We start from the raw sequence: 25,700 nt of genomic DNA on the forward strand, positions 1-25,700 counted from the left end.
GTGTCATTTAGCTCATTACTGAGAAGTAATGTTTCAACATATCTCGGTTCCTGACATCCCCACTGTCCTAACCCAGGGCTCACCCTGCTATCCGGCAGTCTTTTAACAGATGAATTCTAACTAAGTTTGGCCATATTAAGAAAATCCTGTGTTTGGTCGGGGCAGCCAGGGGTGAAGTGGAAAGAGTGCAGGGAGCTGGGGCTGCGGCCTCACTCACATTTCTGCCTCAGAGTGTGTGACCTTGGGCAAGTCACATTGGCCTTGTTTGCCTCAGTTTCCTCATCCCTCAGACGAGGATGCCCTACCTCCCAGAGTTGAGGATCACACCGGCTAATGATGGGCTAGTGCTTAGCACAGTGCCTGGCACCGAGGCATGCTGTAGAACCGTTAGCTCCCCGATTGCATTAAGTTCTGACTTCAAATCCAGAGCTTTTCCTACAACACCAGCCTCTGGTGCCAGTCCTCCCAACTGCACTGGTCCCATAAAGACTTGTGCCGTCCCCACACAGATCTGGGAGGTCCTGGTTGAGTGATTAATGGGGAACCCAGACTAGGAAAGGATAGCTGAGTTGTCACCCACATCTCCACAAAGGTCTCTGAAACACAGCCTAGAACGAGTCGTGCTCGGCAAAGCCAAGCAAAGCAATCCCAGTTGTTTTCCCAGTCTGGGTCCTCATGGGGAGACAGAAGCTTGCTGCCCTGGGAATGGGGCCAGGGCAGAAAGGCCTCACGGGATTGAAAGGGCGCCTAGACTTGCATGAAGGGGCTGTCAGAGAGCCAGGGTCAGTTGAGGAGGTATATATGTGTGTGTGTGTGTGTGTGTGTGTGTGTGTGTGACTGTGTTGAATAAGGGGCTCCCATCTTGAGCCTGCAGCAGAATAATGAAGGCCAGAAGCCCCAACCAAAGGGAGCCTGGAGTTCTGTGCCTCTGAAGCAGCCTAGCTTTCTGGCTGATGGTAACTGGCACTGGCAGTTCTATTAGGATTCTGAGCAGGAGAGGCCCCCAGCTGTGCTGTTCACATCCAGACTCGGGGCAGGAACATAGAGCTCAGCCCTGAATCCAACCGCTTTGGGAGCACGGGGCCCTTGTGAGTGCCCGGGCCAAGCTGTCCCTGGGGCCCCGGACTAACCCGACAATCAGTAGCCCAGGAGAGCACAATAGGAGCCAAGGGCACCCAGCTCAGCCCTACCAGAAAGAGGGGGGTCAGGAAGTGGGCTGCAGGAGCTAGCAGACTCCACTACTCCATCCAGCTGCCCAGGGTTTCAGGAGAAAGGAAGAAAAGCTAGAGATGGGGTGCTGGGGAAGGTAAAGAGAGGAGGGGGAGGAAAAAGGAGGACGGCCTATTATGCCAAGCATGGAATTCCAGGGCCAAGCACAAAGGGAATTAAGAGAAGGAAAAGTCTGAGAATGGGATAGAGGGAAATACACAGCACTGAAAGTCTGGGATGAACTGGAAAAAGATAGGATTAGAAAGGAGAACCCAACTTTTTTTTGGGGGGCAGGGCAATTGGGACTAAGTGACTTGCCCGGGATCACACAGCGAGGCAGTGTGAAGTGTCTGAGGCCTGATTGGGACTCTAGGGCCCACACTCTATCTGCTGCACCATCCAGCCCCCACCCCCCTCACCCAACATTTTGTTTTTAAGAAACACAAAGTGTAAAGAGTTGCACGGAATTCAAATGAGGGGCAGCTGTGCAACCCACTAGGCTTCAGCTGAAGTGAACCCTGAAGTAGGAGTGCTCGTGAATTCATTGACCAACATCGTGACCTACCTGTGACCAATGTCAAACGCTTCAGAAGGGGCAAAGGGGGATGGGAGGCCTGCAGTGGGCCCCGGGATGTTGGGCAACCTTGGAGAAAGCAGTCTTAGCTGAGCTAGAGAGAAAGACCAAGTGCCTGGGCAGTTAGAGATCACTGAGGCAGTAGTTTGGAAGCGAAAAGAGGTTGGGGGGCTGTAGCTTGAAGGGGAACAGGATCCAAGGCACCTTAGAAGCTTCCTCAGATCACCCAAATGTTTGAAGCCAGAAGGGAGTGGTCAGTGGAGAAAATTGGGTGGGGGGACATAGAGAGCAGTGGCAGGGAGGGCTGCCACTCCTGATAACGAACAGAAGGAAGAAGACAAGGGAAACGCTGCTGGAGAAAGAGGGGACACCTGGGAAATTTGCTGGATTTGCTGGGTGATGTACTAGGTGTGCACAGGCGGCTGCTCCCTCTACTGGGGATTCTAGGCAGGGAATGCTGGGAAATTCAGCAAGTGGGTGAAGGACGGCATCTCTACATGATGGAGATGGGCCTGAGGATGTCCCATGTCAGGTGTGCTAAGTGGGCACATCTGTCTGGTCTCTGCTCTCAAGTAAGGCCGGGCCAACTCCTAAGGGCCTTCCTCTCTCACTTGGATGCCAGCAAGGGTCAAGGAAACCTGGCCCATTTCTCCCAAAGGAGGTGGGAGGGGGTGGGGCCGGCTCAGGAAACTTCCCCATCCTAGGAGCAGGCCAGGCTAGGCAGGATCGGACCTCCATGCTCCAGGGGAGGTTCCAAAGGTAATTTGGAGGAAGGGGGTGGGAAGATGCGCGCCCCCTTCTGGATCCAGACCCATGGATCATTCTGAACCCTCCACAGTCGGGACTTCCAAGTTGGTCCACTGGGGACCACATAAAGAGGCCCGATGCCTTCCATTTGTTTGTCTTTGTGGCTACTTGTTGGCCCTGGGCTGCAGATGCACACACCCCGCCCCTCCCTGGGCGTCTGGGCCGGCACCTTGTCACAGTTGGCCTTCACCCACCTTCTGCACTACCCCTCCCAGACAGTGGCGGCAAAGCCACCGGGGAATCCACGGTGGGCTCGGAGTCGGGAAAGGCAAGGGTCAAAGTCAGCCTCCGACACTTCCCAGCTGGGGGGCATCCTGGGCCACTTTCCCTGCCTCAGTTTTCTCACCCGTGAAATGGGGTTAGTGACACCATCTCCCTCCCAGGGTAGGTAGAAAGCTCCAATCAGATACGTTTGGCACCCTTTGTTTCCTGACTATCTCGGGCTTCTCTTTCCTAGGAGCTATCCCTCGTAACAATTAAAAAAAAAAAAAAAAAAAAAAAAGGAGAGCCAGGAAAGCACTTCAGCAAAAGTAACCCACGCGTGTCTGGCAGGAGCGGCAATATTCCGCCCCCACCGCCCCCACCCCCAATCCCAGCGGCGGAAAAGGTTGGGAGCGCAGCCAGCCGCTTGTTCATTTCGGGGTCTGCAATTCCACCTCGGAAACTGACCAACACTGCGGGCCGGACCGGGCCCGGCAGGGGCTGGCGGAGGGGTCGGCCGGAGAAAGGGTTCCTGAAAAGCTTCTTTGCCGGGCCTGCCCCATGCGCCCCCACCGCCCGGGATCGCTAACCCTTTAAGGGCGGCAGCCGGTTCCTCCCCTCCCCCCCCCCAGCACACCGCCCCCCCTTCCCCCTCGCTCGGAACGTTGAGGGCCGTCGAGGCGCGTTCGGGCTCCTGGGGCCGCTTGAGGCCCTCGACCAACCAGCGGCCGCGCCTCGACGGCCCCCAACGGCGGCCCCCGGCGTTCCAGGACGCGCAGCCAGCTGCTCGGCGGAGGCGGTGGTCGCCATCTTAGGGAGGTGGGCGCGCTCTAGCCAGCCGGGCGATCGATCGGCCCCCAGGAGGCTCCCGGGCGCGAGACCGGCCGGCAGACCATCAGTCCATCTGTCCGTCCGCGCGACCGTCCGGCAGGGGCCCGTGGCGAGAGGGGGGCGGGGTCTGGCTGGCAGTGGCAGCGACGGCAGCGGCATCTTCCCGGCCCCGCCCCCGGCCTTGGTTCCCGGCTCCGCCCCTGGTCCCGCCCCTAGCCCCGGCCCCGGCCCGCCGCCCAGCGGGGGACACCCCGGGCGGGCGCCGGGCAGCAAGGCACCATGTCGGGCCAGTCTTTCACCGACCGGATCACGGCCGCGCAGCACAGCGTCACGGGCTCGGCCGTGGCCAAAGCCGTCTGCAAGGCGAGCACCCACGAAATGATGGGGCCCAAGCAGAAACACCTGGACTGTGAGTAGGGTCCCCTCCCCCTCCCCGCAGCCCCTACTCCCGCACCCCCCTCCCCCCTCCCGCCGCGACCCCCCGCGGGCGCTGTTCCCCGGTGCCGGGAGCGCTCTTGCTCCCCTCGGGCTCGGCCTCGCCCGTGCCGGCAGCATCGTGGGAGCAGCCGGGCTGCGGGCTGGGTGCGCGGGCCGGGCTCGGGCCGCCGCGCTCAGCCGGGCAGAGCCGGCCGAGCCGGCCCAGTGCGCCACTTGTTTGAATGTTCGGTGGGATGGGCCGGCCCCGGCACGCCCGGGGACCAGAGGATCGCGGGTCCGAGCTGGGCACGGGCTAGGGTTCCCCCCCCCCCCGGCCCCACTTATGGGACAGGGGAGGAAACTGAGGTCCGGGGGTGGGCACGCGGAGAGACCTCGAGGTGCCACCCTAGCTTCTGCCGGCTGCAGATGTAAGATTCCCCGGTGAGCCCCGAGAGCTAGCGCCCCCCCCCCCCGACTTTGGCCCAGCCCCTCTGCTGCCCTGGGCTTCCAGTGTTCTTCCCTTCGGCTTGAAGGATGCCCCGTGGCCCCTCCCAGCTCCACCTTCCATGCCCTGAAGTCTTGGCGAGGTCTTCCTTGGGAGTGGCTGCAGAGACCCCCCCCCTAGACTTTTGTGCTCTCAGACTGATCTAAACTAGCGGCTGTCGCTGTTAAGGGAAGAAGCTACCTTAGAGGTCATGGGGGTCCAGCCCCCCCATTTTCCCAGTGACCTCTAGTAGAGTGGGAGGCCAGCCCCAAGTCTTGGGGAGGGGGACTTTCCTTCCCTGGCTCCGGCTGCCTCTTGAGGAGATTTCCCAGTAGAGAATGAGTCCATGACATCCATGAGTTTAGTTTTCATGAAATTGACCTGGGAAACTCTCTCCACTCCTGCCCCGCCCCCAGCCCCATTGTCCCAGTGTGGGCCAGATTTCCCTCTCAATCATCTGGGGATCTAGGGGGGGGACAGAGGAGCAAGTAATGGGCAGCAGTCAAGAGCTGTCAAGGTTTCCAGGTTACATTGCTCCTTCCACTCTCCCAAGAGCTCCCCAGACTTTCTTGATCCCAGCGGCCCCTCCTTCCACCAGGGTCCCTTAGCTTGGGACTAGTTACTGTGGCCTGGATTGGGGGGGAGGGGGTGGCGCCGGGCCTGCAACAATGAACTTCCAGCCCCTGTACTTGAAGCCAAACTAAGTGTTCTCTATGCTCCTGAAAGAAGCCCTGACCCCCAACCCCCCTCCAGCATCAGGAGAAACTCTGTGCCAAAGCACAGCCGTGGTCTTTGTACCCATGTCTCGGTGCCTTAAAAGCCACTGGGGTCAGAGCCCCCCGGGGTGGGGAGGCCAGATTTGATTTCTTGTCGTGGGTTTGATAAGCCTACTTATGCTGGAACTCCCTGACTTGAGGGTTCTGAGGCTATGAGACCCAGCCCGGCTGGCAGTGAGGGCCCTGTTCCTGGGAGTCGCTCTTGGGCCATGGGTCCTTTCAGGTACTCTGGGGCTCTCAGGTGCTACATGGCACCTCCTTCTCCCAGCCATTGCTTCCTGGGACCACTTTTGGCCCATTTCAAGGAGAGCAGGCCTGGGCTGTGGGCGGCAGTGGGAGCCAAGTGCCCAGTTTTCCACGGTTATGGCTGGGGATGTGATGGGTGAGTGGAGGGTACAGGGCAGCCGAGTCAGGTGGTCCAGTTTGGGACGGGGCAGGGACTCTCCTGGGGGCAGTGGGGGGGGGGCAACACGGAAGCGGCACCCTCAGCTCTGTGGACCACACCACAGGCGGTGGGATTTGGTTCAGATGGTCCCGTGGGGGCTTGGGCCGAGGCCTGATCCATCGTGTGGCTTCTTTTGAATTTAGACCTAATTCATTGCACTAACGAGCTGAACATGAGTATACCACAGCTGGCCGACACACTTCTGGAGCGCACAGTCAACAGCAGCTGGATAGTTGTTTTCAAGGCTCTGATCACAACCCACCATCTCATGATGTATGGCAACGAGGTAAGAGGCAAATCGTGTTGTCCCCCCTCCCCGGGGTTCTGTCTCAAAGCATGCTGGGGGGCACCGGCCCACGGCCTCCTTCCATGACTTGGCAGGGGATCTCCATCAGTAGGTAGGTGGATGATCTGGGGGCCCTTGGGCAGCTTGGGCCCCCCCCCCCCCAGTCTCTGAGGTGGGGAGGCAGGGGAGAGTGCCAGACTGGTGCTTTCCTTGCGTTTGAGAACTCCAGCAGGGAGACTTCTCCCAATCCAGATCAGGCTGAGCTCAGACTCTGGGGGCTGAGAAGCCAGTCCAGTGGTTCTGAGGAAGGAAGGGGCTTCTCCCCAAGTGCCAGGGTGAAAAGCAGAAATTCTTTTTCTTCTCCCCAAATTTACAGGAACAGAATGAGTGAGTGGGCAGGCAAGGGACAGCCTGGAGGGAAACTTGGGCAGCCCCAGGGGCCCACGGCAACTGCCCAGCATCCAAGGGGGGAAGTTGGGGAATACCTGGACATATGCATTGGTTCTTTCCTGTACCAGATGGAAGGCAGAGTGCGGGGGGGACGCCTTGGCATCTCCAAAGACTCTATCCTAAATCTATTTGAAAGAAACAAACCCTAACCTTCCTGACCTTTTGCCCCCCAGCGTTTCATGCAGTACCTTGCCTCACGAAACAGTCTGTTCAATTTAAGCAACTTCCTGGATAAAAGCGTCATACAGGGTAAGACCAATGCTCTCCTGGGGACGAGAGACAATTAGACAGACAAAGTCTGGCCCAGCAAAGTGAGAAAGCCGGGAGTGGTGGGCTGCTGACCCTGGGTGCTTATATTCCCCACATGGGTAAAGAAGGTTCAGCCTAAAGGTGACAGTTTGGAGGCTGGGGCCGGGGGGTGGGGGTGGGTGAAACAAGACAGTATCATGGTATCTGAAGGACTAGCACATGGCTGAGGACACAGGGAGGACGAGTAAGTGGATGGGAGGGGAGGCTGTCTAGAAGAGGGAGGGCTGGCCTACCACTCTACTGCCATGTTGGAGAAGGGATGGTATGAGGTGGACCAAGTCCTTTCCAATGCATTCTGGGATTCCCTGACCAGCCTGCTTTTTAAATAAAGCCTCTGATTAATAAGAGCTTTTCCCCTCTTGGAAATTAGACACTAGAGGTATTTGTCCCTGATTTTCCGTAAGAAACACTAACAGCCAAAAATGATGTTGAGACCTTGACCCCTCCCAGCCCGAGGGAGGCCCCAAACCGAAGGTAGTGGTGGGAGATTGTTGGCAAGGCCCCACATGGGGGGCATTCCTGCCTCTAACAGCCCTGTGCTGGGCACCTGTCCCATGGAGGGCAGCTTTTTGCGGAGTGCACGTCCACAGGCCTGTGGCTGGTGACCTCCAGTCTGGTGTCTGAAGCTCGTTTTTCTTTCTTTTCAGAAAAAATAGCTAAGTATTTAAAATAATTATTAAATTATCATCATATAAACTATTATCTATAATATATACTTTAGTGATCCTTAAATCATTTTAAAGTTAAGTTATTGTATGTTATATATGAAATATATATAATTACTTTTTTAAAACTAGCTAAATAATAGCTTTTTCTTTTCTTTTTTATTATTATCACTTTTTATTTACAAGATCTATGCATGGGTCATTTTTCACCATCAACCCTTGCAAAACCTTCTGTTCCAACTTTTCCCCTCCTCCTCCCTCCCCCCTCCCCTAGATTGCAAACCCAGCTAAGAGATGAGATCCAGTAGCGTGCTGAGTACACAGCCCCCCCAGGAAGGCTAAGGCCTAATTGCAGCTCGGCCACAGAGCTCCAACAGTTCCCTTCTCTCTAAAACAAGCAGGCAAATCAGGAGTCTTCCCCCCCCCCCGGCCTAATGGCCTGCTAGTTCTCAAAGACTTAGTTCAGCTATGGGCCTGCCTGCTTGACCTGTTCCAAGTTGACCAAGCTTTCTGTAGGCCCACGTAGCCTTTGAGCCACCTCATGACTTCATGGCTGTCACTGCCTCCCAGCTCCCTTAACCTCCGAAGGCTCTCAAGCCTCTGTAGAGCTTCAAACGTGCTTCTTTCTTAGTGAAAGAGGGAACAAGATGCTGAAACAGATGGCATGGAAGGTACCCAGCCCTTCTTGATCAGCAGGGCACTCCCTGGGGAGCGGGCGGCCACGGGCTGGGTGATGAGACAGCCTTGGGCAGTCTTTGTCCAGTATGTAGAAATAAATGGGATCAATTGGCAGTAACCCAGATGTCTTCATTTTTAGGCTATGACATGTCCACCTTCATCAGGCGATACAGCAGATACTTGAATGAAAAAGCCCTTTCCTACAGACTGGTAGCAGTTGACTTCACCAAAATGAAGAGAGGGTTAGTAAATGATTTCCACTTGTCAAAAAACAAGAGGCAGTTCTGGGGAAAGTTCTGGCCGAATTGTAGTTTTTCCAAACGTAGCGATTGCCACCTGGATGCTTGCATTTCCCTGTCATTCTGCTTTCTCTTAGTCTGCCTGCTGTTTGTTCCACAGAAGAGAGACTCCACCTGGAGAAAGCCTTATGTGTGCCTTGGTGGCTCTGCTAAAAGTCCAGGCCCCTAAGCATAGCATGCAGGGAACCTGGCTGTGGGATGGCCACTGTCACCCCAAGGGGTTCGCTTGTGTTTCCTTTAGGCTTAGGCCCACCCCAGGGGGCCACAGCTGCAGGGCCCTCTTCCTGGCATGGAGAGGCCCCTGGCTGAGGGATGGCCACTGTCACCGCAAAGGGGTCATCTGTGTTCCCTTTAGGCTTAGCCCCACCCCAGGGGGGCAGAACCACTAGGGCCCTCGGCCTGGCATGGAGGGGCCCCTGGCTGAAGGATGACAAATGTCACTGCAAGGGGGTCCTTTCTGTTCCCTTTAGGTTTAGGCCCAACCCAGGGGGCCAGAGCTGCAGGGCCCTCTGCCTGGCATGTAGGGAGCCCTGGCTGTGGGATGGCCACTGTCACCGCAAGGGGGTCCTTTGTGTTCCCTTTAGGCTTAGCCCCACCCTAGGGGTGCATAATCACTAGGGCCCTCTGCCTGGCATGGAGCAGCCCCTGGCTGAGGGATGACCAATGTCACCCCAAGGTGGTCGTGTGTGTTCTCTTTAGGCTTAGCCCCACCCCAGGGGTCCAGAGCTGCAGGACCCTCTGCCTGGCATGGAGGGGCCCCCGGCTGTAGCATGGCCACTGTCACCGCAAGGGAGTCCTTTGTGTTCCCTTTACGCTTAGACCCACCCCAGGGGGGTAGAACCACTAGGGCCCTCTGCCTGGCATGGAGAGTCCCTTGGCTGAGGGATGACCAATGTCACCGCAAGGGGGTCCTTTCTGTTCCCTTTAGGTTTAGGCCCACCCCAGGGGGCCAGAGCTACAGGGCCCTCTGCCTGGCATGTAGGGAGCCCTGGCTGTGGGATGGCCACTGTCACCCCAAGGGGTTCGCTTGTGTTTCCTTTAGGCTTAGGCCCACCCCAGGGGGCCACAGCTGCAGGGCCCTCTGCCTGGCATGTAGGGAGCCCTGGCTGTGGGATGGCCACTTTCACCACAAGGGGTTCGTTTGTGTTCCCTTTAGGCTTAGCCCCACCCCAGGGGGACAGAACCACTACGGCCCTCTGCCTGGCATGCTGTGGGATGGCCACTGTCACCGCAAGGGGGTCCTTTGTGTTCCATTTAGGCTTAGGCCCACCCCAGGGGGGCAGAACCACTAGGGCCCTCGGCCTGGCATGCTGTGGGATGGCCACTGTCACCGCAAGGGGTTCGCTTGTGTTCCCTTTAGGCTTAGGCCCACCCCAGGGGGCCAGAGCTGCAGGGCCCTCTTCCTGGCATGTAGGGAGCCCTGGCTGTGGGATGGCCACTGTCACATCAAGGGGGTCGTTTGTGTTCCCTTTAGGCTTAGACCCACCCCAGGGGGCCAGAGCTGCAGGGCCCTCTGCCTGGCATGTAGGGAGCCCTGGCTGTGGGATGGCCACTGTCACCGCAAGGGGGTCCTTTGTGTTCCCTTTAGGCTTAGCCCCACCCCAGGGGTCCAGAGCTGCAGGGCCCTCTACCTGGCATGGAAAGGCCCCTGGCTGTGGCATGGCGACTGTCACAGCAAGGAGGTCCTTTCTGTTCCATTTAGGCTTAGGCCCACCCCAGGGGGGTAGAACCACTAGGGCCCTCTGCCTGGCATGGAGAGTCCCTTGGCTGAGGGATGACCAATGTCACCGCAAGGGGGTCATGTGTGTTCCCTTTAGGTTTAGGCCCATCCCAGTGGGGCAGAACCACTAAGGCCATCGGCCTGGCATGGAGAGGCCCCTGGCTGTGGCATGGCCACTGTCACCACAAGGTGGTCGTTTGTGTTCCCTTTAGTCTTAGCCCCACCCCAAGGGGGGCAAAACCACTAGGCGCCTCTGCCTGGCATGGAGAGGCCCCTGGCTGAAGGATGACAAATGTCACCGCAAGGGGGTCCTTTCTGTTCCCTTTAGGTTTAGGCCCACCCCAGGGGGCCAGAGCTGCAGGGCCCTCTGCCTGGCAATGGGGAGCCCTGGCTGTGGGATGGCCACTGTCACCCCAAGGGGTTCGCTTGTGTTCCTTTAGGCTTAGGCCCTCACCCTAGGGGCCACAGCTGCAAGGCCCTCTGCCTGGCATGTAGGGAGCCCTGGCTGTGGGATGGCCACTGTCACATCAAGGGGGTCGTTTGTGTTCCCTTTAGGCTTAGCCCCACCCCAGGGGGGCAGAACCACTAGGGCCCTCTTCCTGGCATGGAGGGGCCCCTGGCTGTGGGATGGCCACTGTCACCCCAAGGGGTTCGCTTGTGTTCCCTTTAGGCTTAGGCCCACCCCAGGGGGCCAGAGCTGCAGGGCCCTCTGCCTGGCATGTAGGGAGCCCTGGCTGTGGGATGGCCACTGTCACCCCAAGGGGTTCGCTTGTGTTCCCTTTAGGCTTAGGCCCACCCCAGGGGGCCAGAGCTGCAGGGCCCTCTGCCTGGCATGTAGGGAGCCCTGGCTGTGGGATGGCCACTGTCACCGCAAGGGGGTCCTTTGTGTTCCCTTTAGTCTTAGCCCAACCTCAGGGGAGCAGAACCACTAGGCGCCTCTGCTTGGCATGGAGAGGCCCCTAGCTGTGGGATGGCCACTATCACCACAAGGGGGTCCTTTGTGTTCCCTTTAGGCTTAGCGCCACCCCAGGGGTCCACAGCTGCAGGGCCCTCTGCCTGGCATGGAGGGGCCCTGGCTGAGGGATGGCCACTGTCACCGCAAGGGGGTCATTTGTGTTCCCTTTACGCTTAGACCCACCCCAGGGGGGTAGAACCACTAGGGCCCTCTGCCTGGCATGGAGAGTCCCTTGGCTGAGGGATGACCAATGTCACCGCAAGGGGGTCCTTTCTGTTCCCTTTAGGTTTAGGCCCACCCCAGGGGGCCAGAGCTGCAGGGCCTCTGCCTGGCATGTAGGAGCCCCTGGCTGTGGATGGCCACTGTCACCGAGTGGGGGTCCTTCTGTTCCCTTTAGGTTAGGCCCACCCCAGGGCCAGGCCAGGGCCCCTGCCTGGCATGTAGGGAGCCCTGGCTGTGGATGGCCACTGCACCCAGGGGTTGCCAGGTTCTTAGGCTAAGCCCACCCCAGGGGCCACAGCTGCAGGGCCCTCTGCCTTGCATGTAGGGAGCCCTGGCTGTGGGATGGCCACTGTCACATCAAGGGGGTCGTTTGTGTTCCCTTTGGGCTTAGCCCCACCCCAGGGGGGCAGAACCACTAGGGCCCTCTTCCTGGCATGGAGGGCCCCTGGCTGTGGGATGGCCACTGTCACCCCAAGGGGTTCGCTTGTGTTCCCTTTAGGCTTAGGCCCACCCCAGGGGGCCAGAGCTGCAGGGCCGTCTGCCTGGCATAGAGAGGCCCCTGGCTGAGGGATGGCCACTGTCAGCGCAAAGGGTCATCTGTGTTCCCTTTAGGCTTAGGCCCACCCCAGGGGGCCAGAGCTGCAGGGCCCTCTGCCTGGCATGTGGGAGCCCTGGCTGTGCGATGGCCACTGTCACGCAAGGGGTCGCTTATGTCCCTTTAGGCTTAGGCCCACCCCGTGGGGCAGAAACTCAGGGCCCTCTGCCTGGCATGGAGAGTCCCTTGGCTGAGGGATGACCAATGTCAGCTAGGGGGTCATTGTGTTCCATTTGGCTTAGGCCCACCCCAGGGGCAGAGCTGCAGGGCCATCTGCCTGGCATGGAGAGGCCCCTGGCTGTGGCATGGCCACTGTCACCCAAGGGGGTCCTTTGTGTTCCCTTTAGGCTCAGCCCCAGCCCAGGGGGCCAGAGCTGCAGGGCCCTCTGCCTGGCATGGAGCGCGCCTGGCTGAGGGATGACCAATGTCACGCGGGGCTAGCTGCATTCCCTTTAGGCTTAGGCCGACCCCAGGGGCCAGAGCCAGGGCCCCTACCTGGCATGGAAAGGCCCCTGGCTGTGGCATGGCCACTGTCACAGCAAGGGGTCCTTGTGTCCCTTTAGGCTTAGGTCCACCCCAGGGGCCAGAGCTGCAGGGCCTCTGCCTGGCATGGAGAGTCCCTGGCTGAGGGATGACCAATGTCACGCAAGGGGTCATGTGTGTTCCCTTTAGGCTTAGCCCCACCCCAGGGGGCCAGAGCTACAGGGCCCTATGCCTGGAATGGCGGGGCCCCTGGCTGTGGCATGGCCATGTCAACCCAAGGGGGTCCTTTGTGTTCCCTTTAGGTTTAGGCCCATCCCAGTGGGGCAGAACCACTATGGCCATCGGCCTGGCATGGAGGGGTCCCTGGCTGTGGGATGGCCACTGTCACCGCAAGGCGGTCGTTTGTGTTCCCTTTAGTCTTAGCCCCACCCCAAGGGGGGCAAAACCACTAGACGCCTCTGCCTGGCAAGGAGAGGCCCCTGGCTGAAGGATGACAAATGTCACCGCAAGGGGGTCCTTTCTGTTCCCTTTAGGTTTAGGCCCACCCCAGGGGGCCAGAGCTGCAGGGCCCTCTGCCTGGCATGGAGGGGCACCTGGCTGTGGCATGGCCACTGTCACCGCAAGGCGGTCATTTGTGTTCGCTTTAGTCTAGGCCCACCCAGGGGCAGAACCACTCAGGGCGCTCTGCCTGGCATGGGGAGGCCCTGGCTGTGGGATGGCCAAATGTCACCGCAAGGGGGTCCTTTGTGTTCCCTTTAGTCTTAGCCCAACCCCAGGGGAGCAGAACCACTAGGCGCCTCTGCTTGGCATGGAGAGGCCCCTAGCTGTGGGATGGCCACTATCACCACAAGGGGGTCCTTTGTGTTCCCTTTAGGCTTAGCCCCACCCCAGGGTTCCACAGCTGCAGGGCCCTCTACCTGGCATGGAAAGGCCCCTGGCTGTGGGCATGGCCACTGTCACCGCAAGGGGGTCTTTGTGTTCCATTTACGCTTAGGACCCACCCCAGGGGGCAGAATCCTCTAGGGCCATCTGCCTGGCATGGAGAGGCCCCTGGCTGTGGCATGGCCACTGTCACCACAAGGGGGTCCTTTGTGTTCCCTTTAGGCTCAGCCCCACCCCAGGGGGCCAGAGCTGCAGGGCCCTCTGCCTGGCATGGAGCGGCGCCTGGCTGTGGGATGGCCACTGTCACCGCAAGGGGTCCTTTCTGTTCCCTTTAGGTTTAGGCCCATCCCAGTAGGGCCAGAACCACTAGGGCCCTCTGGCCTGGCATGTAGGAGAGCCCTGGCTGTGGATGGCCACTTGTCACCCCAAGGGGTCGCTTGTGTTCCTTTAGGCTTAAGCCCACTCCCAGGGGGCCACAGCTAGCTAGGCGCCTCTGCCTGCATGTAGAGAGCCCCTGGCTGTGGGATGGCCACTGTTACATCAAGGGGTCCGTTTCGTGTTCCCTTTAGGTTAGCTCCACCCCAGGGGGCAGAACCTGCAGGGCCCTCTGTCCTGGCATGGAGGGAGCCCCTGGCTGTGGGATGGCCACTGTCACCGCAAGGGGTCGCTTGTGTTCCCTTTAGGCTTAGGCCCCACCCTCAGGGGGCCAAGAGCTGCTAGGGCCGTCTGCCTGGCATGGAGCAGGCTCCCTGGCTGAGGGATGGCCACTGTCACCAAAGGGTCATCTGTGTTCCCTTTAGGCTTAGCCCCACCCCAGGGGTCCAGAGCTGCAGGGACCCTCTGCCTGGCATGGAATGGACCCCTGGCTGTAGCGATGGCCACTGTCACCGCAAGGGGAGTCCTTTGTGTTCCCTTTAGGCTAGGCCCACCCCAGAGGGGCAGAAATAAAGGCCCTCCTGCCTGGCAGTGAGAGGCCACTGGCTGAGGGATGACCAATGTCACCGCAAGGGGGTCATGTGTGTTCCATTTAGGCTTAGGCCCACCCCAGGGGGGCAGAGCTGCAGGGCCATCTGCCTGGCATGGAGAGGCCCCTGGCTGTGGCATGGCCACTGTCACCACAAGGGGGTCCTTTGTGTTCCCTTTAGGCTCAGCCCCAGCCCAGGGGGCCAGAGCTGCAGGGCCCTCTGCCTGGCATGGAGCGGCGCCTGGCTGAGGGATGACCAATGTCACTGCAAGGGGTTAGCTTGTATTCCCTTTAGGCTTAGGCCGACCCCAGGGGGCCAGAGCTGCAGGGCCCTCTACCTGGCATGGAAAGGCCCCTGGCTGTGGCATGGCCACTGTCACAGCAAGGGGGTCCTTTGTGTTCCCTTTAGGCTTAGGTCCACCCCAGGGGGCCAGAGCTGCAGGGCCCTCTGCCTGGCATGGAGAGTCCCTTGGCTGAGGGATGACCAATGTCACCGCAAGGGGGTCATGTGTGTTCCCTTTAGGCTTAGCCCCACCCCAGGGGGCCAGAGCTACAGGGCCCTATGCCTGGAATGGCGGGGCCCCTGGCTGTGGCATGGCCCAAGTCAACCCAAGGGGGTCCTTTGTGTTCCCTTTAGGTTTAGGCCCATCCCAGTGGGGCAGAACCACTATGGCCATCGGCCTGGCATGGAGGGGTCCCTGGCTGTGGGATGGCCACTGTCACCGCAAGGCGGTCGTTTGTGTTCCCTTTAGTCTTAGCCCCACCCCAAGGGGGGCAAAACCACTAGACGCCTCTGCCTGGCAAGGAGAGGCCCCTGGCTGAAGGATGACAAATGTCACCCGCAAGGGTCCTTTCTGTTCCCTTTTAGGTTTAGGCCCACCCCAGGGGCTAGAGCGGGGCCCCTTGCCTGGCATGGAGGGGCACCTGGCTGTGGCATGGCCACTGTCACCGCAAGGCGGTCATTTGTGTTCGCTTTAGTCTTAGCCCCACCCCAGGGGGGCAGAACCACTAGGCGCTTCTGCCTGGCATGGAGAGGCCCCTGGCTGAAGGATGACAAATGTCACCGCAAGGGGGTCCTTTGTGTTCCCTTTAGTCTTAGCCCAACCCCAGGGGAGCAGAACCACTAGGCGCCTCTCTGCTTGGCGGAGAGGCCCCCTAGCTGTGGGATGGCCACATACCACAAGGGGGTCCTTTGTTCCCTTTAGGCTTAGCCCCACCCCAGGGTTCCACAGCTGCAGGGCCCTCTACCTGGCATGGAAAGGCCCCTGGCTGTGGCATGGCCACTGTCACAGCAAGGGGGTCCTTTGCGTTCCATTTAGGCTTAGGCCCACCCCAGGGGGGCAGATCTGCAGGGCCATCTGCCTGGCATGGAGAGGCCCCTGGCTGTGGCATGGCCACTGTCACCACAAGGGGGTCCTTTGTGTTCCCTTTAGGCTCAGCCCCACCCCAGGGGGCCAGAGCTGCAGGGCCCTCTGCCTGGCATGGAGCGGCGCCTGGCTGAGGGATGACCAATGTCACCGCAAGGGGGTCCTTTGTGTTCCCTTTAGGTTTAGGCCCATCCCAGTGGGGCAGAACCACTAGGCCCCGGCCTGGCAATGAGAGGCCCTGGCTGTCAGGCATTGTCACGCAAGGCGGTCGTTGTGTTCCCTTTAGTCTTAGCCCATTTCCAGGGGGCAGAACCACTAGGCGCTCTGCCTGGCATGGAGAGGCCCCTGGCTGAAGGGATGACAATGTTACGCAAGGGGGTCCTTTTCCTTGTTCCTTTTAGGTTTAGGTCCACCCAGGGGGCCGGAGTCGGGCCCTCTCTGCCTGGCATGTAGGGAGCCCTGGCTGTGGGATGGCCACTGTCACCGCAAGGGGGTCCTTTGTGTTCCCTTTAGGCTTAGCCCCACCCTAGGGGTGCATAATCACTAGGGCCCTCTGCCTGGCATGGAGCAGCCCCTGGCTGAGGGATGACCAATGTCACCCCAAGGTGGTCGTGTGTGTTCTCTTTAGGCTTAGCCCCACCCCAGGGGTCCAGAGCTGCAGGACCCTCTGCCTGGCATGGAATGACCCCCGGCTGTAGCATGGCCACTGTCACCGCAAGGGAGTCCTTTGTGTTCCCTTTAGGCTCAGGCCCACCCCAGAGGGGCAGAAATATAAGGCCCTCTGCCTGGCGTGGAGAGGCCACTGGCTGAGGGTGACCAATGTCACGGCAAGGGGGTCGTGTGTGTTCCCTTTAGGTTTAGCCCCACCCCAGGGGGCCAGAGCTGCAGGGGCCTCTGCCTGGCATGGAGAGTCCCTTGGCTGAGGGATGACCAATGTCACCCCAAGGGGGTCGTGTGTGTTCCCTTTAGTCTTAGCCCCACCCCAAGAGGGGCAAAACCACTAGGCGCCTCTGCCTGGCATGGAGAGGCCCCTGGCTGAAGGATGACAAATGTCACCGCAAGGGGGTCCTTTGTGTTCCCTTTAGGCTTAGCCCCACCCTAGGGGTGCATAACCACTAGGGCCCTCTGCCTGGCATGGAGCGGCCCCTGGCTGAGGGATGACCAATGTCACCGCAAGGGGGTCGTTTGTGTTCCCTTTAGGCTTAGCCCCACCCCAGGGGGGCAGAAATACTAGGGCCCTCTGCCTGGCATGGAGAGGCCCCTGGCTGAGGGATGACCAATGTCACCCCAAGGGGGTCGTGTGTGTTCTCTTTAGGCTTAGCCCCACCCCAGGGGTCCAGAGCTGCAGGACCCTCTGCCTGGCATGGAATGACCCCTGGCTGAGGGATGACCAATGTCACCGCAAGGGGGTCGTTTGTGTTCCCTTTAGGCTTAGGCCCACCCCAGGGGGACAGAACCACTAGGGCCCTCTGCCTGGCATGCAGAGGCCCCTGGCAGTGGCATGGCCACTGTCACCCCAAGGGGGTCCTTTGTGTTCCCTTTAGGCTTAGCCCCACCCCAGGCGGGCAGAACCACTAGGGACCCTCTGCCTGTCATGGAGGGGCCCCTGGCTGTGGGATGGCCACTGTCACCGCAAGGGGGTCCTTTGTGTTCCCTTTAGGCTTAGGCCCACCCAGGGGGCCAGAGCTGCAGGGCCCTCTGCCTGGCATGTAGGGAGCCCTGGCTGTGGAATGGCCACTATTACCGCAAGGGGGTCGTTTGTGTTCCCTTTAGGCTTAGCCCCACCCCAGGGGGGCAGAAATACTAGGGCCCTCTGCCTGGCATGGAGAGGCCCCTGGCTGTGGGATGGCCACTATCACCCCAAGGGGGTCCTTTGTGTTCCATTTAGGCTTAGCCCCACCCCAGGGCGGCAGAACCAATAGGGCCCTCTGCCTGGCATGGAGCGGCCCCTGGCTGAGGGATGACCAATGTTACCGCAAGGGGTTCGCTTGTATTCCCTTTAGGCTTAGGCCCACCCAGGGGGCCAGAGCTGCAGGGCCCTCTACCTGGCATGGAGGGGACCCTGGGTGAGGGATGACCAATGTTACCGTAAGGGGTTCGCTTGTATTCCCTTTAGGCTTAGGCCCACCCAGGGGGCCAGAGCTGCAGGGCCCTCTACCTGGCATGGAGGGGACCCTGGGTGAGGGATGACCAATGTCACCGCAAGGGGGTCCTTTGTGTTACCTTTAGGCTTAGCCCCACCCAAGCGGGCCAGAGCTTCAGGGCCCTCTGCCTGGCATGGAGAGGCCCCTGGCTGTCGGATGGCCACTGTCACTGCAAGGGGGTTGTTTGTGTTCTCTTTAGGCTTAGCACTACCCCAGGGGTCCAGAGCTGCAGGGCCCTCTGCCTGGCATGGAAAGGCCCCTGGCTGTGGCATGGCCACTGTCACCGCAAGGCGGTCCTTTGTGTTCCCTTTAGTCTTAGCCCCACCCCAGGGGGGCAGAACCACTAGGCGCCTCTGCCTGGCATGGAGAGGCCCCTGGCTGTGGGATGGCCACTATCACCGCAAGGGGGTCCTTTGTGTTCCATTTAGGCTTAGCCCCACCCCAGGGCGGCAGAACCACTAGGGCCCTCTGCCTGGCATGGAGGGGTCCCTGTCTGAGGGATGGCCACTATCACCGCAAGGGGGTCGTTTGTGTTCCCTTTAGGCTTAGCCCCACCCCAGGGGGGCAGAACCACTAGGGCCCTCTGCCTGGCATGGAGCGGCCCCTGGCTGAGGGATGACCAATGTTACCGCAAGGGGTTCGCTTGTATTCCCTTTAGGCTTAGGCCCACCCAGGGGGCCAGAGCTGCAGGGCCCTCTGCCTGGCATGGAGGGGACCCTGGGTGAGGGATGACCAATGTCACCGCAAGGGGGTCCTTTGTGTTACCTTTAGGCTTAGGCCCACCCAGGGGGCCAGAGCTGCAGGGCCCTCTGCCTGGCATGGAGAGGCCCCTGGCTGTGGGATGACCAATGTCACCGCAAGGGTGTCGTGTGTGTTCCCTTTCGGTTTAGGCCCACCCCAGGGTCCCAGAGCTGCAGGGCCCTCTGCCTGGCATGTAGGAGCCCTGGCTGTGGGATGGCCACTTTCACCGCAAGGGGGTCGTGTGTTCCCTTTTGGCTTAACCCCACCCCAGGCGGGCAGAACCACTAGGACCCTCTCCCTGTCATGGAGGGGCCCCTGGCTGTGGGATGGCCACTGTCACCGCAAGGGGGTCGTGTGTGTTCCCTTTAGGTTTAGCCCCACCCCAGGGGGCCAGAGCTGCAGGGCCCTCTGCCTGGCATGGAGAGGCCCCCAGCTGTGGCATGGCCACTTTCACCACAAGGGGTTCGTTTGTGTTCCCTTTAGGCTTAGCCCCACCCCAGGGGGACAGAACCACTACGGCCCTCTGCCTGGCATGCTGTGGGATGGCCACTGTCACCGCAAGGGGGTCCTTTGTGTTCCATTTAGGCTTAGGCCCACCCCAGGGGGGCAGAACCACTAGGGCCCTTGGCCTGGCATGGAGGGGCCCCTGGCTGAGGGATGGCCACTGTCACCGCAAGGGGTTCGCTTGTGTTCCCTTTAGGCTTAGGCCCACCCCAGGGGGCCAGAGCTGCAGGGCCCTCTGCCTGGCATGTAGGGAGCCCTGGCTGTGGGATGGCCACTGTCACCGCAAGGGGGTCCTTTGTGTTCCCTTTAGGCTTAGCTCCACCCCAGGGCGGTAGAACCACTAGGGCCCTCTGCCTGGCATGGAGGGGCCCCTGTCTGAGGGATGGCCACTGTCACCGCAAGGGGGTCGTTTGTGTTCCCTTTAGGCTTAGGCCCACCCCCGGGGGGCAGAACCACTAGGGCCCTCTGCCTGGTATGGAGAGGCCCCTGGCTGAGGGATGACCAATGTCACATCAAGGGGTTCGCTTGTATTCCCTTTAGGCTTAGGCCCACCCCAGGGGCCAGAGCTGCAGGGCCCTCTGCCTGGCATGGAGAGACCCCTGGCTGTAGCATGGCCACTGTCACCGCAAGGGGGTCCTTTGTGTTCCCTTTAGGCTTAGCCCCATCCCAGGGGGGCAGAACCCTTAGGGTCCTCTGCCTGGTTGTGGGATGGCCACTTTCGCCTCTGGGGGTCATGTGAGTTCTCTTGGGGCTCATCCCCTCCCCAGCCGGCCAGAGTCACTAGGACCCTCTTTTGGCACACAGGGACCCCTACTTAAAGGATGGCCACTTTATACAGTAGGGGAATGTATGTGCTGTCTTGGGGCTCACCCTCACCCAAGGGGCCAGAGCCATCGGGAACCTCTGCTTGTCATGCAGGGATCTGTGGCTTTAAGATGGCTATCCCTACCCTGGAGAGTCACCTGCATCTTCCTTTGGAGCTCTGCTAAAAGTCTGCTCCCCTTGGCATGGCTGGCTTCAAACCAGCCGTCCTCACTCCAGAGGGGCCGTGTTTGTGCCCTAGTGGTTCTACTAATGATTGCAGCCCCTCAGCATGACATGCAGGGGCTCCTGCTTTCAGGTTGGCTGCCCTTACCCTGGGAAGAGGCATTTGTGTTCCCTGGTGGTTCTGCCAAAGGTCTGAGCCCCCAGTCATGGCATGAAGGGACTCCGGCTTCAGGCCAACTGCCCTCACCCCCAGAGGGCACAGCCTTCCTCCTAATGAGTACTGGCCTGGTACCCCACCAGAGGTCTGCTTCTGCTCAGTTTGTGGAGGCTCCTTACCATCTGGACTGCAGGGTGATGGCTTTGGCCCAGTCCTGTGGCAAACGTCACGTCATTTGCCACAGTCGGGCGGCAGCTCCCGTGGCATCTGCCGGACCGCATAGACCTTGCAGCCTGTGTAGGGGAGAGATTCCACATCTTTGAAATCTCCACCCTTTGAAGGAGCGAGTAGGCATCTGTCATTTGCTCATGTGCACTCACAACACAAGCTCATACTGAACTTTGTATCGTGTGTGTTCACATATGTCATGCGTGTGTGTGCGCATGCTAGCACATATCCGTATCAGCTGCCTAGACACATGCGATTTGTCTTTCCAGGCCTGATGGAGTCATGAGGACTATGGGTACTGACAAGCTCCTGAAAACCCTCCCGGTTATTCAGAACCAGCTGGATGTTCTGCTTGATTTTGATGTGAGAATTTTCTTTTTAAAAATACTTTTGAATTGCTCTGTTTTCATCTTTCCTCGGTTTCCCCCTCTGCCCCTACTCTTCCCCTGAGCCATCCCCAAAAGCCAGACCTTTTTATTTTTTAAAGAAAAAGAAGAAAAAAGTCACGGTGAGCAGAATTGAGCAAAATGTGCCCAGTCCCCCACCGGACTGTGGAGGGGGCATCTTCTTTGAGGCAGTTTCCCAACATTCATGTGTGATTGTTCTCTGGTTTGTGTGCCAAGTATTCTTTCCACTTCCGTAGTTGTAGTCACTGTATAGAGTGTTGTTTCCTTGATTCTGTGGACTTCCCTTTGCATCGATTCCCCTCGGTCTTTCCAGCCTTCTTTGGAGTCATCCCACGCAGCGTTTCTTACTGCCCAGTGGTCTCTTGCATTCATGGACCCCATCATGTTGAGCCATTGCTGGGGACTGGCCTTGTCTTCAGTTTTTTTGCTACCACAAAAGGGCTGCTCTGATTTTGTGGGGGGGCAAGGAGGTCTTTTTTTCTCGGTGGCCTCATCTGAGCCCGGTAATGGACTCTGAGTCACAGAGGAGATGTTTTTGTCCCTCATTTGCCCGATTCCCAGTGGCTTTCCTGAATGATCGGACCGATTCACAGCTCGGCCGCCACCACACTGGAGGACCCGTCTCTCCTGCCCGTCCTTTGTCACGTGGGCCAGTTGGCAAGCGTGGGGTGGTTGGGGTTTCTTTCTTTTGGTATTAGCAATGTGGGCCGTTCTTTCAGATGGCTGTAAATAGTTTACCATTCTGCTCTTGGCAGCTGTTTGTTCCTCGTCTTTGATGTAGTGGAGCACAACTTTTGTTTGGGGTATTTCTCTTGTCTTTATATCTTGGATACCAAACCCTCCTCTGAGCAATTCAATAAAACCTTTTTTCTCCTTATTTACTACTCCTCCTCAGCCTGCTTGTTTGTCCAGAACTTTTCTGTCATATAATTAAGAGTTGCCGTGTTACCTTTGATAATCGCCTGTGTCTCTTGGTGGTTTAAGAATTCCTCACCGAGGCCGATGATCCCCTGTGACCGTTTTCCAGGCCATCTCTCTATTTGTTTGCTTCGTCCCTGCCTCCTCATGGATTCTCTCGTCCTCCACAGGCACATCCCAATGAACTCACAAATGGTGTCATCAGTTCAGCCTTCATGCACCTATTTAAGGATTCCATTAGGCTGTTTGCAGCCTACAATGAAGGGATTATTAACCTGCTTGGTATGTTGCTACTTTCCTCAGGTCACGGAGGGAGGGAGAAGGGAGGGAGGCAGTTTGCTTTCTGAATTCATTTGAGCTCTCATTGGATCCCCTTTGTTGAAAGCCATTCCCTTTTCCTTGGCGTAAGCCAGGCTTTCTGGTGGCTGCCAAGGCCATTGCTTATAGACAAACATGGCCCTTGCCAAGTCCCGAGGCGTCACTATTTGGTCCCATTGACCCCCTCATGCCCATTCTCCAGGGCTCTGTAGCAGGGCCTTAAGACTGGCTTGTGACATCACATTCAGGTGAGAGCGCACTGCTGAAATAGTTCACTTTTTTCTCAGGGAAGTTGCTTTTCTCCCTGAGATGGCCAAGAAGTTCAGTCCTAGGGAGGGATGCTCTGGATTTAGTCTTGGCCGTGTGGGCTAGTTTTTATTTGTAGAGAAGAGAGACAGAATGGCTGGAGGGCCAGATTTGGAGGCTGGAAGAAATGGCTTCCAGCCTTGCCCCCAATGCCCGCTAGCCAAGTTAATGTCAACTCAGGCCTCTGCTACAGTCGGAGGGCTGGACCCGCAAGCCGTTTGGGTTCAAAAGAATATAAATCTGCCCTTCTTTTCTTGGTCGCTGACCTACTTGGGGATGTTTCCTTTTGCAAATCCATTTGCTTAAATAACTGTATGGATATATAGACATATATCGTAGCTAAGATATACTTTAACATATTTTACACGGATGGGTCTACCTGCCATCTGGGGGAGGGGAGGAGGGGAAGGAGGGGAAAAGTTGGAATACAAGGTATTGCAAAGATCAATGCTGAAAAATGACCCATGCGTATGTTTTGTCAATAAAAAGCTATAATAAAAAAAAAAAACCAAAAAAGAAAAAAAAAAGAAAAGAAAATCCATTTGCTTCCGTAAACTTATGTCCAAGGTGGAGCATGGACAACAGCAGGGCAGGGATGGGTGGTTTCTTTGCTCCTCTCCCTAAGAGAAGGGAAAAGGATTCCTTTAAAATGATCATTGCAAGGGAGAAACACTTCCTCACAGCCCCTGGCCAGTCCGTCTCTCGCCAGCAGCCCCCTTGGAACTCATTTGAGGTCTTCCCAGGTGTTTGAAATCTTTGTCTTTATTTTAGAAAAGTATTTTGACATGAAGAAGAACCAATGCAAAGAAGGGCTAGAGAGTTACAAGAAGTTCCTGGCAAGAATGGCCAAATTATCGGAGTTCCTGAAAGTTGCCGAGGTAACATGGTGGGAGCCAGTCACCATTCTCTCTGTGCCTGTTCCCACGACTGGCTGACCCACTCAAAGTGCCGAGCCCTGTGTTGGCCAGACTTGGATTCAAATCCTGCCCCTGCCTCTTACGGACTCTGTAGCTTCAGTTCCTTTGTCTCTAGAATGGGAGGAATAGCTTTTGTAGTGCCTGCTCCCCTGGAGTGGGTTGTGGGGAGAGAAGGTTTTCTCTGCTTTGCGATCTAGGTCCCTAGTTAGTTGTTGAATTACTTTCTTTTAGAAAAATGTTCTTACTCTTGGCTTTTTATCTCCCCTTCACTTCCCAATCTGGTCATTCCCCTGCCCAAGCCAGAGAGTCATCCCTAGCTACAAAGAGCAAAAAAAAAAAAAAAAAAAAAAAAAGATAGTAGAAAGCATGGTGACTGTCCTCATTCAGATCAGACAACTTGTATTGAGGGTCAGCAGGCCAAGGGTCACATGGGATAGTTTGTGTTGCAGCCATGGTGTCTGAAGGGGCTTTTCCCTAATCGGGATCGTATCCTGTAGTTGCAGAAAAGCGATACCATTCTCTCCTGCTCCATAAGCTTCGTTCTCATGTTCCCTGCGGGAGCCGAGGCTTCTGGAGTTTCGCTGAAATGCACCTGGGAATTCTGGCCATATGTAGTTCTTTCAGGCCAGAAATGAGGGATTTTCTTAGCATTTTCACTGGAATATAAAGAAACAATCATTGCTAGAAGTCTGAGGTGACTTCTGTCCCTTTAGTCAGTCACCAAACATGAGTTAAGGGCTGTGCTAGAACCTGGAACACAAATACAAGAGCTCACAGTCTACCCAGTGCTGTGATGTGCTCACAGATGAGCCAACAAGAGTTCTTACAAAATGCACAGTGTCTGGGGAGTCGGGAAAGGACTCTCGGAGGGAGCTAGCAATCATAAAAGGCAGAGTCAGAGAGTAAGGCTGATGGGGGAAAGGGGGAAAGCACCGAGAAGGAGTACGAGGGAGCAGAAAATACCATCCTTTTGGGGAGCAACAAGCAGGCCTTCTTGGCTGACTTGGCTGCAAAGCTGAGGGGCTTCCAGCCCTGCTTCTCACACACACTGGCTGAGTATCTTTGGTCAAGGGATGCTACCTCTTAGAGTAGCCTGAGAGAGAGGCTAGAGCCAGGTTGGAGGGGCTCAGAAACCCAAACAAAGGAGATGTTATTTTAACTAGCAGGCAGTGAGGAACCATGGGTGTTGCTTGAGCAGAGGAGTGACAACCCTGTGCATTGGAAATCCTCTCTTGGCTGCTTTGTGGAGGGCTGGATGTGGGGAGGAGGTGAAAGGGCAGAGATGAGGAGGATGGTCTGTTGCCTTCGCCGCTGATTGTCTTAACTGCCTTTTTTTTTTTTTTTTGTCTCTCAGCAAGTTGGGATTGACCAGGCTGATATTCCCGATCTCACTCAGGTCAGTGTCCTCTTGGGCTTGCTTTGGCCAGTTTACCCCCAGCCACCCTGCATAGATCACTCCATTTCATCACTTCCATCGGGAGAATCCATTTGCTTCTGGAGACTTGCGTCCATATCACTGTCCCTGAATGACGAATTCCATTTGTGTGCTGGAAAAGTGGCATGTGGGGTGGGGGAGGGATGAAGGTGGGGCAGGAGCTGGGCAGCATGGGATGGGATGAGATGGCTTCTGGTGATTTCTTAAGGACCAAAGTTAGGAGGCGAGTGGCTTCGCGCGCGCGCGCGCGTGTGTGTGTGTGTGTGTGTGTGTGTGTGTGTGTGTGATAACACCACCTGTTTTCAGTCTCTACTTGTGCTCTCCTTGGTATGTGGAATTTGCTGTGAGGAAAGTCCCTGTGATGCTGTAACTTGCCGTCAGTCTAGCCACAGGAAAAGGGGATAGCATGGCCCAGGAGATGTTGCCCCCCAGCCGCTGGGGTCAAAAGTCTTCCTGATTCTTATGCTGCTAAAGCTGCTATTTGGTTAGCTGTCATTCAGTGGGGCAATCCTACAGCAATACTTCCAGCAGGCGCTACAGGATACAATAGGTCAGACCTAGACTGGGAAGCCCTGAATTCAGATTTGACCTCAGACTTCCCTGCCTCGCTACACACACACACACACACACACACACACACACACACACACACTCTAGTGGTTTTTTATTGTATTAAGTTTATTTTTAAATACACATTGCTTTATGAATCATGTTGGGAGAGAAAAATCAGAGCAAAAGGGAAAAACCAAGGGTGAGATTAAAAAAAAAAAACCCAGAAAAAAAGAAGTGAGCATAGCACATGTTGATTTACATTCCGTCTCCTTGGATCTTTTTCTGAATGCGGATGGTATTTTTGGTTCAGAGTTTATTAGGATTCCTTGGATCACTGAACCACGGAGAAGAACCAAGCTTTTCCCACTTGCTGATCACACATTGTTCTTGTCATTGTGTCAAACATATTCGTGGTTCTGCTTGTTTCGTTCGCTATCAGTTCACGTAAATCTTTCTAGGCCTTTCTA

General features: G+C 57.4%; 1 protein-coding gene across 6 annotated transcripts in view; it reads left to right on the forward strand.

The window, feature by feature from the left end:
* The first annotated feature begins 3,542 nt into the window (after window positions 1-3,542).
* Window positions 3,543-25,700, forward strand: part of LOC100918075 (phosphatidylinositol-binding clathrin assembly protein-like) — a 49,687-nt gene continuing 27,529 nt past the window's right edge. For 2 of the 6 annotated variants that reach the window (XM_031944391.1, XM_031944396.1), the window contains exons 1-8: window positions 3,544-4,031; window positions 5,888-6,030; window positions 6,654-6,729; window positions 8,272-8,374; window positions 20,650-20,743; window positions 21,876-21,987; window positions 23,101-23,207; window positions 24,601-24,642. In XM_031944391.1, coding sequence (XP_031800251.1) covers window positions 3,902-4,031; window positions 5,888-6,030; window positions 6,654-6,729; window positions 8,272-8,374; window positions 20,650-20,743; window positions 21,876-21,987; window positions 23,101-23,207; window positions 24,601-24,642 — 807 coding nt within the window. In that variant the 5' untranslated portion in view covers window positions 3,544-3,901. Of the gene's footprint in view, window positions 4,032-5,887; window positions 6,031-6,653; window positions 6,730-8,271; window positions 8,375-20,649; window positions 20,744-21,875; window positions 21,988-23,100; window positions 23,208-24,600; window positions 24,643-25,700 lie in introns of all 6 variants that reach the window. The other 4 variants (XM_031944392.1, XM_031944394.1, XM_031944393.1 and 1 more) reach the window with 3 other exon arrangements.

Source organism: Sarcophilus harrisii, chromosome X (assembly GCF_902635505.1).
Source record: "Sarcophilus harrisii chromosome X, mSarHar1.11, whole genome shotgun sequence".
Taxonomy (NCBI): Eukaryota; Metazoa; Chordata; class Mammalia; order Dasyuromorphia; family Dasyuridae; genus Sarcophilus; species Sarcophilus harrisii.